At 43.0% G+C, this 14301-nt stretch overlaps 1 protein-coding gene across 2 annotated transcripts in view; it reads left to right on the forward strand.

Moving 5' to 3' along the window:
* The window catches only part of rmdn3 (regulator of microtubule dynamics 3), a 237618-nt gene that overhangs the window by 181584 nt on the left and 41733 nt on the right, over positions 1-14301 (forward strand). Inside the window, exons 8-9 of one of the 2 annotated variants that reach the window (XM_067991188.1) lie at positions 3567-3644; positions 8507-9117. In XM_067991188.1, the coding sequence (XP_067847289.1) occupies positions 3567-3644; positions 8507-8533 (105 nt within the window). In that variant the 3' untranslated portion in view covers positions 8534-9117. Of the gene's footprint in view, positions 1-3566; positions 3645-8506; positions 9118-14301 lie in introns of those variants that run through there. The other variant, XM_067991187.1, reaches the window with a different exon arrangement.

Here is a 14301-nt window from a genome sequence, read left to right on the forward strand (position 1 = left end):
TCCATTCTCGAGCTAGAGGTTGTGATTCAAACCCCATTCCAGGACTTGAGAATGTCGTCCAGGCTGACACTTCTGTGCAGTTCTGAGGGACTGCTGCACTGTCAAATGCACCATCTTGTGATGAAATGTTAAACCAAGGCCCTGTCTGCCTGCTCAGGTGGGCTTAAAAAAGCAAGGACTTATCCCAGCATGCATCCCTCAACCAACGCCACCAAAAACAGATGAATTGCTCATTCATCTCATTGCTGTTTGTAGGACCCTGCTGTGTGCAAATTAGCTGCTGCATTTCCCTATATAACAATGACTACACTTCAATATTAATATATAAAGTGCTTTGGGATGTTTCTCAGATACATAATAAGGTGTTTTATAAATGCAAGTCTTTTTATTAGCCTGGCTGTGTCCCTGAATAACTGCCTCAGAAGTTGAGACGTCCGTCAGCTGTGCTGTTTCTTTTATCAGGGGAATCGAAGGAGAATAGTCAGTGCTTGCAGATTACAATCCGATCTGACTTGTATTTTTTTTCTGTATTTTCTATGTACTTTCCTGTGCGTAAATGGACGTTGTTTTTGTCCTTGTGTTTGTGTCCAGTCACACACACACAATATATTAATCCATAGAACCATAGAATCCAAGTTTGACACTTGTACTATTTACAAATCATGCTTTTTTTCCCCTTGGTTCTCTTCTGGCTCCCTTCACAGTTACTTTGCTTCTTCTCTCCCACTCCCACTTTCCTTCCAATTCTCTTGGCTTCTCTTTCAACCTGTTTTTTCTTTCTTTCACTCAGTTCCTGAGTTAGAGCCTCCTCCACATGAACCCTGTGATGACATGTATGCAGGTTGCAATGAAACGGCCATCTGAGAAAATTAGTAGCATGTCTAGAAAATCTCGTAAGCCACTTCAGAACATTTGCCAATGGCCAAGGAGAGCCTGTTTGTGGGAATTGTTCCATGTATTTATTCTTGGTTTAGGAATCCAGTTAGAAACTGGGGTGTTTAGAGGTAAAATAATTTAGAGTGACTCAGTAATCCTGTTGTTTCAGCTCAGTAACTTTTTTTAATCAGTACACCCAATTCAGATTCCGAATTCCTTTTTTGTTGCCTATTTTTACAGTCCCTATCAGCCTTGCAGTGTTGCCATAGACTAGATGTGGTGAGTTCCCAACCATTGCTGTGCCCTCAGGGTAAGGTTACTTTTCCATAGAATCATAGAAAAGTTACAGCATGGAAGGAGGCCATTCGGCCCATCGAATCCGCGTCGCTCTATGCAAGAGCAATCCAGCTTGTCCAACTCCCTTGCCCTATCCCGTGGCCCTGCAATTTTTTTCTTTTCAAGTACTTACCCAGTTCCCTTTTGAAGGCCATGATTGAATCTGCCTCCACCACCCCCTCAGGCAGTGCATTCCAGATCCTAACCACTCGCTGTGTAAAAAAGTTTTTCCTTATGTCACCTTTGGTTCTTTTGCCAGTCACCTTAAATCTATGTCCTCTGGTTCTTGACCCTTCTGCCAATGGGAACAGTTTCTCTCTATCTATTCTGTCTAGACCCTTCATGATTTGAATACCTCTATCAAATCTCCTCTTAACCTTCTCTGTTCCATGGAGAATAACCCCAACTTCTCCTGTCTATCCATGTAACTAAAGTCTCATTAACGAGGAGGAAAAATCGGAAGATCCATTCTCCACTTTAAAGGTTGGCAGGTGATCCCATAAGATTCTGCATACACTACTCATCAACTGGCCGCAAGAATTTTTAGGAGGACTGGATGGAGAGAGACCTAGGGACTGAAATACCTAATTCCATGTAAGTGTAGGTAGATTAGGGCCATAAAAAGGCAAGTGCTCTCCTGGCTGGCCCCCCATCCTTCACACTGTGTAAACTTCAGCTCATCTAAATCTCTGCTGTATATCTCTTCTTCCACACAAAGTCCCACTCACCTATAGCCTCTGTCGTTGTTGACCTACATTGGCTCCCAGTCCCTCAACACCTCCAATTTAAAATTTTCATGCTTGTGTTTAAATCCCTTCATGGTCTCACCCTCCCCATCTCTGTAACCTCCTCCAGCCCTGCAACCCCTGCCCCCCCAAGAACTATCTGTTCCTCCGACTGGCCTCTTCTGTATCCCATCCTCCCTCTCCCCCCAACATTGGCGGTTATGCCTTCAGCTGTCTACATCCCACCCTCTGAAATTCCTTCCCTAAATCCCTCCTCTTCTCCACCTCACTCTCCTCCTTAAAACCCACCTCTCTAACCAAGCTTTTGGTCACCCCTCCTAATATCTCCTCCTTTGGCTTGGTGTCAATTTCTATCTGATTAGGCTCCTGTGAAGAACCTTGGGATGTTTTTCTACATTAAAGGCATTATATAAATGCAAGATGTTGTTGTAGTAATATTTTGATTTTATAAATAATAACATGGAGTACAAGAGTAAAGAAGTAATGATAAATTTGGACAAAACCTTGATTAGGTCAGTGTACTGCTTGCAGTATTGGGAACCCCATTGTAGAAAGGAAATTAAAGCAATAGAGAGCATACATCATAGATTCACTAACATGATACCAGGGATGGAAAAATATAATTGTGGAGAGACTTGAGATACTGAAACTCTGGAGCAGAGAAAGGTAAGAGATGGTTTAATAGAAGTTTAAAAAAATTATGAACAGTTTTGAAAGGGTAAATAGGGAAAGACTATTACCTCTGGTAGGAGAGACAGTGATGAGAGAGGTTAGGAGAAATGTCTTTACACAGTGGATTGTCGAACTACGGAATCCCTTGCCACAGGGAATGGCTGAGGCAGAAACCATTGCATCTTTTTAGTGGATAAATATTTGAAACTGTTAAAGATACAGGGCTGTGGGGAGAGAACAGGGAAATAGGATTAATTTTGTACAGCTGTAGCAAAGAGCCAGCACAGACACACTGGGCTGAACAACCTCATGCTACACTGTAATCTTCTAGGTCAATTCACTTACCTTTTAAGCTGGACAGGAAATGTGCAAAGAAATAACGAAAAGATAGAACTTGCATTTATATATGGCTTTTCACAACCTCAAGACTTCTCATAATGAGTTACTTTTGAAGTGTAGTCACTGTTGTTGTGTATCCAAATGTGGCAGCTAATTTGTGCACAAGTTCTGACAAACAGCAGTGGGATAAATGATCAGTTAATCTATTTTTTGACATGTTAATTGAGGGATAAATGTTGGCCAGGACACTGCAGAGAACTCCCCTGCTCTTCTTCAAATAGTGCCATGGGATCTTTTACATTCACTTTAACAGGCAGACAAGGCCTCGGATTAACATCTCATACAAGAGACGGCACTTCCGACAATGGAGCACTCCCTCAGTACTGCAGCCTAGATTTTGTGCAGAGGGTATATGGGGAGGAAAAAAAATTAGAGCAAAAGGAAGTACAAAAATAGGGATGTTGAACTGAACTATATATTCAGATTTTGGATGTATCTGCATTAGTCTGTAGTCTAATCAGGCCGTGTTCTGCTGACTTCTCAGCTGCAGTATTAGCAAATTTACAATCTAACTCCTGTTTCTTAATATTTTTCTAGGAGCACATTGATAAGGCCATTCAGCTGAAGCAAGATGATGCTTCCTTATACTACCTGTTGGGAAGATGGTGCTACGAGGTAAGATTTTAGTGGTGCGTAATGGGGAGGGGTGTTTTGCAGTGCATCATGTAGTGTACGTAGCTGACAGTAGCTGGTTATGTTTGGCAGTATAATATTTCCCCGTCAGTAAGCATCTTATCACGTGTTACACAAAAAATACGAGTAAAGGCTGTTCATCTCCAGCATGCCACATCGTTTTAGGTGTCCATTTCTTTTTTGCCACGTCGGTATTTATAGGCTAAAATGTGGCAATCTACTCTAAGATGGCAGTGCTCATTGTGTCTGTATTTAGCTTATAGTCTTCCTGATATCTCTTTCTTGTCCTCACAAAAATAAAATTTCCATCGACACTAAATACAAATAAAACAGCAACAAAAATGTACATAAGCAAATGGAGGGATTTTTACTTGACCATTATGTATGAATACTTGCACCAGCCTCTCTTGTTCTGTTACCTCATAACCATGGAGAATGACATGGCAGCCACAATGGCAGGTACAAGGTCTATCTGGATTACGGATGGTTCGTCTGTTCTTGATTTTGGACATGTTACCAAAAGTCCAATCTTCCACAACAAATGGCTGTTGAGATTTTGCTGCATGTAAAGTCATCCTGCTAAGTCATCTCTCAGTCTCCTAGCTGAGAGAGTTTTGCTCCTTTCTACCGATTCCTCTCATGCCCAGAATTTTTTTGTGACCAGATTTAGATGGAGAAGAGCCCATATTTCTCAGTTTGTTGAAATTAAGCAGCTGGCTTCTAATACTGGCCATGATATGGCAAACTGCTCATGAGTTTTTCTTCATCCGCTGTTGCTATGGCATAAATAAATTTGTATATGTTGGTTGAGCAAATAGGGAAGAATGTTAGATTACCTACCAAATGTAGAGTCTTGTTTTGGATGTAATTGAACCTACTTGTAAAAATCTCCCTCCCTGTCTATCTTTGTTTTCTTTCTGAACTGGACCACCTGCAACTTTCAGTTTCTCTTACTGTTTGCTATCGATGTGCATCAGCTTCATCTCCCGGCCGACATCTCCTTTCAAAAGGCCTGAGATCCAATACTAGAACAAACTTATGTGCAGCAGGGCTTGGAGAAGATCATGTGCTTGCAGTGCACCAGTATGGCACCACCCGTTTGGACACTGTACCATTGGTGCCTACGGCATTGGGATAAGAGTCTACTCATTTGTGTGCAGACATATATTCATTTAAAGAATGAGGAAGACAGCACTCAATGTAGGTTATCTAGTGTTTTGGTGTCTGCCATCTTATTTATACTTGCATATTCGATAGAATTAATTTAACATTTACACCAAAAAAAATCACAAAGTTCAAAATGTAATGATTTAACCAAGGGAAAACCCTCAACAATTTTTGAAGATCTGAAAATTAATTTTACTGAGCGATGATAAATTTACCGGATGGGTTATAAACCTAGAGTGCTGCATATTTGTGAAGAGTATTGTAGCAGCTCTGGAGCAACGCCAGATCCTGCTAATTGCCACAGTAGCAGTGCAAATACATCATTGATGGGTCCTGGGGACACTTGTTATTGTAATGTGGTAGCTATTAATATTGCTGGGATGAAACATCACCAGAGGTCAACAGAGTGCACAGTACTAATGAAACAAAACCAACCACCTACTAATTGCATCCAGAACAAGGGGGGAAAGCTACTGGTTTTTGACACTGTTTAAACCACATTTTAAGTAGAATTCTCAAGACTGCAGTTTATATTCAAATATTATAGCTCTAACACTCTGGCAACAAAAATGGGAAACCCCTACTTTCAGTTTAATGGCATGCATGCTGCATCAGTGTACGTTGGTCAGTCATTGATTTCCACCTATGGCAACCATCTGTTTCTCATTGCCTATGATTCACCTCCAACAATGACATATTTCCAGATTTTTATTTTTGTAGATAGATTTTCATAATTTACCAGTAAACCTCTTGTGGTGTCGCTCATGGTCAGTTGCAGGTTTTCTAAGGACCGGGGGGTCATGTAGTATTATCAGGGACACTGAGTTATCAGCATTGGAGGCAGTAGTGAGCAGGAGCCCTGGGGTCTGGCAGTATTGGAATAAGGTCTCGTGGTCCGGGGGGAATGGGATAAGGTCTCGGGTTCTGAGGGTAATGGGACAATGTCTCGGGGTCTGAGGTTAATGGGATAAGGTCTGGGGGTAATGGGATAAGGTCTCGGGGTCTGAGGGTAATGGGATAAGGTCTCGGGGTCTGAGGGTAATGGGATAAGGTCTCGGGGTCTGAGGGTAATGGGATAAGGTCTCGGGGTCTGAGGGTAATGGGATACGGTCTCGGGGTCTGAGGGTAATGGGATAAGGTCTCGGGGTCTGAGGGTAATGGGATAAGGTCTCGGGGTCTGAGGGTAATGGGATAAGGTCTCGGGGTCTGAGGGTAATGGGATACGGTCTCGGGGTCTGAGGGTAATGGGATACGGTCTCGGGGTCTGAGGGTAATGGGATAAGGTCTCGGGGTCTGAGGGTAATGGGATAAGGTCTCTGGTCTCAGGGTTTGGGGGTAAGAGGACAAGGTCTCTGGTCTCAGGGTCTGGGGGTAAGAGGACAAGGTCTCTGGTCTCAGGGTCTGGGGGTAAGAGGACAAGGTCTCTGGTCTCAGGGTCTGGGGGTAAGAGGACAAGGTCTCGGGGTCTGAGGGTAAAGGGATACGGTCTGGGGGTAAAGGGATACGGTCTGGGGGTAAAGGGATACGGTCTGGGGGTAAAGGGATACGGTCTGGGGGTAAAGGGATACGGTCTGGGGGTAAAGGGATACGGTCTGGGGGTAAAGGGATACGGTCTGGGGGTAAAGGGATACGGTCTGGGGGTAAAGGGATACGGTCTGGGGGTAATGGGATACAGTCTGGGGGTAATGGGATACGGTCTGGGGGTAATGGGATACGGTCTGGGGGTAAAGGGATACGGTCTGGGGGTAATGGGATACGGTCTATGGGTAATGGGATACGGTCTCAAGGTCTGGGGGTAATGGGATACGGTCTCGGGTAATGGGATAAGGTCTGGGGGTCTGTAGGTAATGGGATATGGAATGCTTTGGGGCCCCAGAGTTGGGGAGCATTGGGAGGGGAGCTCTGTTCTAGGAACATTCCTGAACCACTAGGACATTTGGGTGCATTGGGGAGCGAGGTCCAAGGGCCTGGGATCTAGTTTGTGAGCACTGAGATGAAATTCTGGAATCTGGGAGTGGAGAGGATAGTTCTGGGGAAGAGTTCTTCCAATCCACCAGGAACGGGCAGGGGTTAAGGATCTATGGAGCAGAGTCTAGCAGAATTGGGGGCTTCTGTGATTCACAGTATTGTCCAGCAGCCTATTCTCCTTTATCAAAAACTGAAATAATTTTTATTAAGGAGATCTTTATCAGATCTCCTTATAACATTCCCTGCAGTAAGGAAAAGAATCCCAATTTCTCTGGTCCCAATGCTGACCCCTGGGGGACACCACTGTTTACATCCCTCCAGTTTGAAAAGCGTCCATTAACTACTACTCTCTGTTTTCTGACCTTTAACCAACTTCTCATCCATGCTGTCACATTCCCTTTAATTTTATCAGCAAGTCTCCTGTGCTTATCAAACGTCTCTTGAAAATCCAAATATACAGCATAACTGTTTCCTTTATTAATATACTATGTTATTTCTTCAATAAAAAATTCTGTTAAATTTGTTAGACATGACTTGCCTTTTACAAATTCAAGCTGGCTGTGCTTAATTAACCCAAGTCTTTTAATTGTAAACAATTTTACAACACCAAGTTATAGTCCAGCAATTTTATTTTAAATTCACAAGCTTTCGGAGGCTTCCTCCTTCGTCAGGTAAATGTTCAGGAGCTCCTTGAAGCCTACGCATTTATACATATAGAACAATACATGGTGTTTACAGACTGCCCCTGCAACTGCCCGTTGCCAAGGCAATCACCGTGTTCAGACAGAGAGGTGTCACCTGCAGAACCCCCAAATACACATTCAACAAAAAAAACAAACAGGAAAAAAAAAACAGAGAGAGGCAGAGACATCCGGAAGGCAGAGAAAGCCAGCAAATGACCCATTATATTAAAATCAGATAACATTTGTTCGCTGGTGGGGTAACGTGTAGCGTGACATGAACCCAAGATCCCGGTTGAGGCCGTCCTCATGGGTGCGGAACTTGGCTATCAATTTCTGCTCGACGATTTTGCGTTGTCGTGTGTCTCGAAGGCCGCCTTGGAGTATGCTTACCCGAAGGTCGGTGGATGAATGTCCATGACTGCTGAAGTGTTCCCCGACTGGGAGGGAACCCTCCTGTTTGGCGATTGTTGCGCGGTGTCCGTTCATCCGTTGTCGCAGCGTCTGCATGGTCTCGCCAATGTACCATGCTCTGGGGCATCCTTTCCTGCAACGTATGAGGTAGACAACGTTGGCCGAGTCACAGGAGTATGAACCATGCACCTGGTGGGTGGTGTCCTCTCGTGTGATGGTGGTATCTGTGTCGATGATCTGGCATGTCTTGCAGAGGTTACCGTGGCAGGGTTGTGTGGTGTCGTGGACGCTGTTCTCTTGAAAGCTAGGTAATTTGCTGCGAACGATGGTCTGTTTGAGGTTGGGTGGCTGTTTAAAGGCGAGTAGTGGAGGTGTGGGGATGGCCATAGCGAGGTGTTTGTCCTCATTGATGACATGTTGAAGGCTGCGGAGAACATGGCGTAGTTTCTCCGCTCCGGGGAAGTACTGGACGACAAAGGGTACTCTGTTGGTTGCGTCCCGTGTTGGTCTCCTGAGGAGGTCTGTGCGATTTTTTGCTGTGGCCCGTCGGAACTGTCGATCGATGAGTCGAGCGTCATATCCCGTTCTTACTAGGGCGTCTTTCAGCGTCTGTAGGTGTCCATCGCGTTCCTCCTCGTCTGAGCAGACCCTGGCGAGACCATGCAGACGCTGCGACAACGGATGAACGGACACCGCGCAACAATCGCCAAACAGGAGGGTTCCCTCCCAGTCGGGGAACACTTCAGCAGTCATGGACATTCATCCACCGACCTTCGGGTAAGCGTACTCCAAGGCGGCCTTCGAGACACACGACAACGCAAAATCGTCGAGCAGAAATTGATAGCCAAGTTCCGCACCCATGAGGACGGCCTCAACCGGGATCTTGGGTTCATGTCACGCTACACGTTACCCCACCAGCGAACAAATGTTATCTGTTTTTAATATAATGGGTCATTTGCTGGCTTTCTCTGCCTTCCGGATGTCTCTGCCTCTCTCTTTTTTTTCCTGTTTGTTTTTTTTTGTTGAATGTGTATTCGGGGGTTCTGCAGGTGACACCTCTCTGTCTGAACACGGTGATTGCCTTGGCAACGGGCAGTTGCAGGGGCAGTCTGTAAACACCATGTATTGTTCTATATGTATAAATGCGTAGGCTTCAAGGAGCTCCTGAACATTTACCTGACGAAGGAGGAAGCCTCCGAAAGCTTGTGAATTTAAAATAAAATTGCTGGACTATAACTTGGTGTTGTAAAATTGTTTACAATTGTCAACCCCAGTCCATCACCGGCATCTCCACATCAAGTCTTTTAAAGTGAGTACTAATTTTATTCTGTATTATGGTATCTAGAAGCTTTCCCACTACTGATTTTAAGCTGACTATAGTTACCTGGCTTAATCCCCTTCTGAACAGAGATTTTACATTGGCAACATTCAATTCTCTGGCACAACTTCCATATCCAAGGATATTTGAAATATTGCAGTCAGCCCCTCTACTATTTCCTCTCTGACTTGCCTCAACATCCAGTACCTTTCCATATTGAGTTCTTTCAGTTTTTTCAGTGCTACTTCAATACTTAACCTATCTAATTGCTCCATTCCCCCATCTTGCACCCTTCGTTCCCACTGCCACACTCTTATGTGAAAACTGAGGCATAGTACTCATTTAGCATCTCTTGCCATTCCTTCTGAACTGATTTCCTTTTTCATCTCTAATCAGCCCTACCCTTTCTTTAATTATTCTTCTAGTTTTTGTGATTATAAAATCCTTTACTCTTTCCTTTTGTAACCTACCAATCTTTCTTCATACCATCTCTTTGCCTTTCTAATCTTTTCTTTATTTCTATGCTCCACTTGATTTTCTTTTGCTTTATTAGTCCTGGATTCGTCCTATGCCTTTTATTAAAGTCTCATTTTAATTTGAATTTCTCAGCTCATCCACGGAACTTCAGCTTTTGCTACACCAACTGTACATACTAATAGAAAGGAACTCATTTGTTAAATGAACGTGATTTCCAGAGCTTACTGCAGTAAACAGAGATTTTGGTGAACGCACTGGATCGTCAATTGGATTGTGGAACACTGTGTATTTTTCATGTTCCTTTAAGTTAAAAGTCAGAGAAAACAGTCTTCAATCTCAGCCATTTAACTCCGTGGTTGGCAGATTTGATCATCCATTCAAACAGGCATTTCCAAATACACCCAATAAAATACCAGGGAATTGTCTTCAAGTGCATCAGTTTTTCATTTATCTTTCCATTCTTTATATAAAATTTAGTGCCACCCAAATTTTTTTAGGTGACAAAATCGATCTTATGAATGTTCATATTATCCCAAAGAACAAGGACAGCAATTAAATCTAATAGGTTCCCTCAGAATTGTGATTGAGAAATGTGTTTCACCCTGTATGGTGTATCTACTTCTCCCTTTGCCTCACCACAGGTGGCAAGGTCTTCAGCCGCCTGGATCCTACTCTCTGAATTCCCTGCCTAAACCTCTCCATCTCTTCTTTCTGAAAAAAAAATCCTCAAAACCCATCTTTTCGACCAAGCTCTTGGTCACCCCTCTTAACCTCTCCTTTCCTGGTAAGAACATAAGAAATAGTAGCAGGAGTACTATATTATTCCAATAAAGAATTCAGGAGAAACTTCTTTACTCAGAAAGGGGTGAGAATGTGGAACTTGCTACCAGATGGAGCGGTTGAGGCAAATATCATAGATGCATTTAAGGAGAACCTAGATAAGTGAGGGAGGAAGGAATAGAAGGATATGTTGATAGGGTAAGATGAAGCAAGGTGGGAGGAGGTTCGTGTGGAGCACAAACACCGGCACAGACCAGTTGGGCCGAATTGGCCTGTTTCTGTGCTGTAAAAAAAATCTATATAATTTTTATTTTTATGAGTAGGTCATACAGCCCCTCGAGCCTGTTCTGCCATTCAATTGATCATGGCTGATCTTCGACCTCAACTCTACTTTCCTGCCCGATCCCCATATCCCTTGATTCCCCTAGAGTCCAAAAATCTATCTATCTCAGCCTTGAATATGTTCAATGACTCAACACCTACAGCCTTCTGGGGTAGAGAATTCCAAAGATTCACAACCCCCTGAGTGAAGAAATTCCTCCTCATCTCAGTCTTAAATGGCCAACCCCTTATCCTGCAATTATGCCCCCTAGTTCTAGACTCTCCAGGGGAAACAACCTCTCAGCATCTACCCTGTCAAGCCTCCTCAGAATCTTATGTTTCAATGACATCACCTCTCATTCTTCTAAACTCCAGAGAGTATAGGCCCATTCTACTCAATCTCTCCTCACGACAACCCTATAGGTTCATTGCCTGTTTCCTGTATGGTTATTCTGTGATATGCCTTGGGCTGTTTATTATGTTAGAGGTACTGTATAAATGGAAGTTGTTGCTGTGCGAGGGACAGAGTGGAGGCTGATATCTGAAGGGAAAGGGGTCCCCAAGCTACTGTCGTAGCCTCATTTATCCCCCCCCAACCCCGAACCCAGCACCAGCTTGGACTACCATTGGCAGAAAAAAGGGAGCAGGTCGCATGTATGCAGGTGATCTGTGGCCCTGGGAAACACAACAGAAGAATTACCATTACAAATGATCACCCTGCTGGTGACACTTCATCTCAGCACACTACTTTTTTTTCACACAGGTTTCAGTTCTTTGTATTGAGTCACCGAGATTATACAATTATATAAGCAACAGTGCAACTCAGCAACACCACCAGCAATTAGATTAAAAATTAAGATACATTGACATCCATCACTTGGATCAGGAGGGTATCAGGCTCCACCCAATTTTCCCCCATATGACGTTGCTAATTTCACCTGGACCCTTGGAAGGCAATGCCACATGGAAATGAGGCAGTTACCTATAGGAAGAGAGAGGACAAATAACTGAAAAAAACAACCCAGGCCACTTCCATGCACTTACTTTTGGCAGGTTACAGTTCAAAGCCGGCACAAGTCTTGGCATAGATTACATGCCTGCTCGGTTACCTTGGGATTGACACATGCATAAAGTGGGAGGGAATTAAAAAATGGAAATGGAAATTCTTTTTTAATGTATGTAGTTAAAACAAAGGATAAAATCTAAGTTTGCATTGAAAGATTGTAAAAGCTTGAATAAATATCAGCTTCTGCACAAATAAATTTAAGTTTACTCGTTACTGCAATGAAAATATTAAGTTTCCTTTTAAAATACAAAAAGTATTTGTGAATTGAGTTCTTTTCTGGTGTAATTTTTTTTTAACTTATTTTAAATTCCAGCATGTAGCCTTACCCAAAAGACCTCAGTAATATACGTGTTGAAATGGCTGTAATTTCTCAGGCAGCTCTATATAATAAAGTTACATTGTATTACTGTTACAACTGTTAGCTGAGATTTATATACAAATGTAGAAAACTGACAGTATCCCTGTAATGGGCCTACAGAGGCCCATAAAACGGAGCACCACTTGTCTCCGCTCCTTCATTGTGTAAGCTGACAAATCGTAAACTTGGAGCCATTTCTCAAAGGATGTAAAATTATTTTGTTGTTCTCGGAGGGCAAAAATTCTGGATAGACATGTAATGGATCGGCTCTTAAGCTTGTAGCCGGAATCATTCTGCCTGGTCATGAGAGTCTAGGGATTACAGCTGTGTTTTCTCTGGCGTGCACACTGGTTTTGACAGTGCACTAAAACCTATAGACATGAGAAATTTAAAACTGCAATTTCTATTAATTGGTGTAGTAACAATGTATTGTGAAGGTTATTTCTCTGGAGTGAAAAACCAACCTAGCACTCTCCATGTTCACTAATCAAGAGTTATTGATCTTGTATTAGCGATATTTAATTTAATATTTCTTACTGTAGCATTTTGCTTCTGGAAGTAGAACTCCCACAGCTGAAGCTGCATCCAAGAAACTCGGCTTCCTCTTTCATACCAAACACGTTTTCCTCTCAACAATTCTTAACTTTCTATAAACCCACAAGTCCATCCCATATACCACTCCCCTATCTTGGGAGGGTTTTCTACCACCTCTGTCATATTCCTGAACCGGACAGATAAGAAAGCTTGTCAACTGACTGGCGATCCCCCCCTTACCTCTAACCTCTTCATCACAATCAATTTTGTCTCACTGTTTTACCAACACTAGTACAGGCAGTGCTCCTATAAGCTTTCCCCTCTTGTTCCTCCTAAACTCCGAATATGCTTTCTACTTCCCTCTTTTTCTCCCTGTGTTGAAATCGAGACTCATTACACAGTCTCCTCCTTAATCCTAGGACCTTCAAACTGAAACTTATGATCTGCCTTAGTCGTTCTCTTCCTCCTATAATTATTAAGCTTTTAATACCTGCCACTACCTGACGCACTTCATCTCCTCTTCTACCACCAAGTCAATATTAAAAAGTTTTGAGTCTTGAAATCATGCATTTAGGAGCATTGTATTACATTATCGACACTTCCGGTTTTGGTCTTTATTGCTCTGTTGCACAGTTTAAAATGCCAGCATTCCAAATTTGTGGCGTTTTTAAACAAGCAAAAATAACTTGAAATTTATTTGTGTTTGTTGTCGTGTCTCGACTGGGATGCACTTGGATTGTGTGTCGGCACTGGTCGTGCATTTTAGCATAGAAGTGAACAAAGGGGACGGACAATATCCAAGGACAAAAATTGTAGGCTAGCATGTGACGTTTAGCAAACAGTGCACTGGTAGAATGTGGGTTTGAGATCACAATTCCCCACATGGCAACATCTCAATCTTGGCGGAGCCATTGGGATAATCCCGAGTTGAGGTCCTGAGTTCTTCTGCACAGGAGAGAAGAGGAAACCAGAGAGTAAAGTGCTCCCATAGAATCCTTATGGGCCTCATCAAGTGCATAATGGAGGGTTAGGAGCAGGGCACTAGCCTGCATATCTTCCCAATCAGAGAACAATACGAAAAAATGCCTGAGATAGAACTTAGAAGCTGCATTTGCGTTAGTACAACTGATAAATAAAAGGGTGAATTACAGAAAATTCAGTCTCATTTTTTGCCGTCTTTGAAGAGTGAGACTGGCAATTGTACTAAGTTCACACAACTTAAAAGGCTTGAACTGCAGATGGAGCCTGCAGCTGTTTAACGCAAACAGCAGTGAAAGCCAACTCATTACATTTAGATTGTTTCTTACGTTTTTGTGCATTGTTCTATGCTTGACACCTTTGATGCTTGTGTCTTTTTGTGGTGAGATACAAGGCCAGATGCCATCCCCAATGATTACCATGAATCCAGCACGTGTAACTTGTACATGTGGCAGTGCCAGAGCTTGTTAGGTCAAGTCACAGGGAGATTATTCCTGAACCCAGTTAATACCATCGTGCAGGGATTGCTAACTTCCCAGCTTCAAGCACCACTGAGATGGTAGAAGATTCTTCCTGTA

Source organism: Heptranchias perlo, chromosome 10, assembly GCF_035084215.1.
Source record: "Heptranchias perlo isolate sHepPer1 chromosome 10, sHepPer1.hap1, whole genome shotgun sequence".
Lineage (NCBI taxonomy): Eukaryota > Metazoa > Chordata > Chondrichthyes > Hexanchiformes > Hexanchidae > Heptranchias > Heptranchias perlo.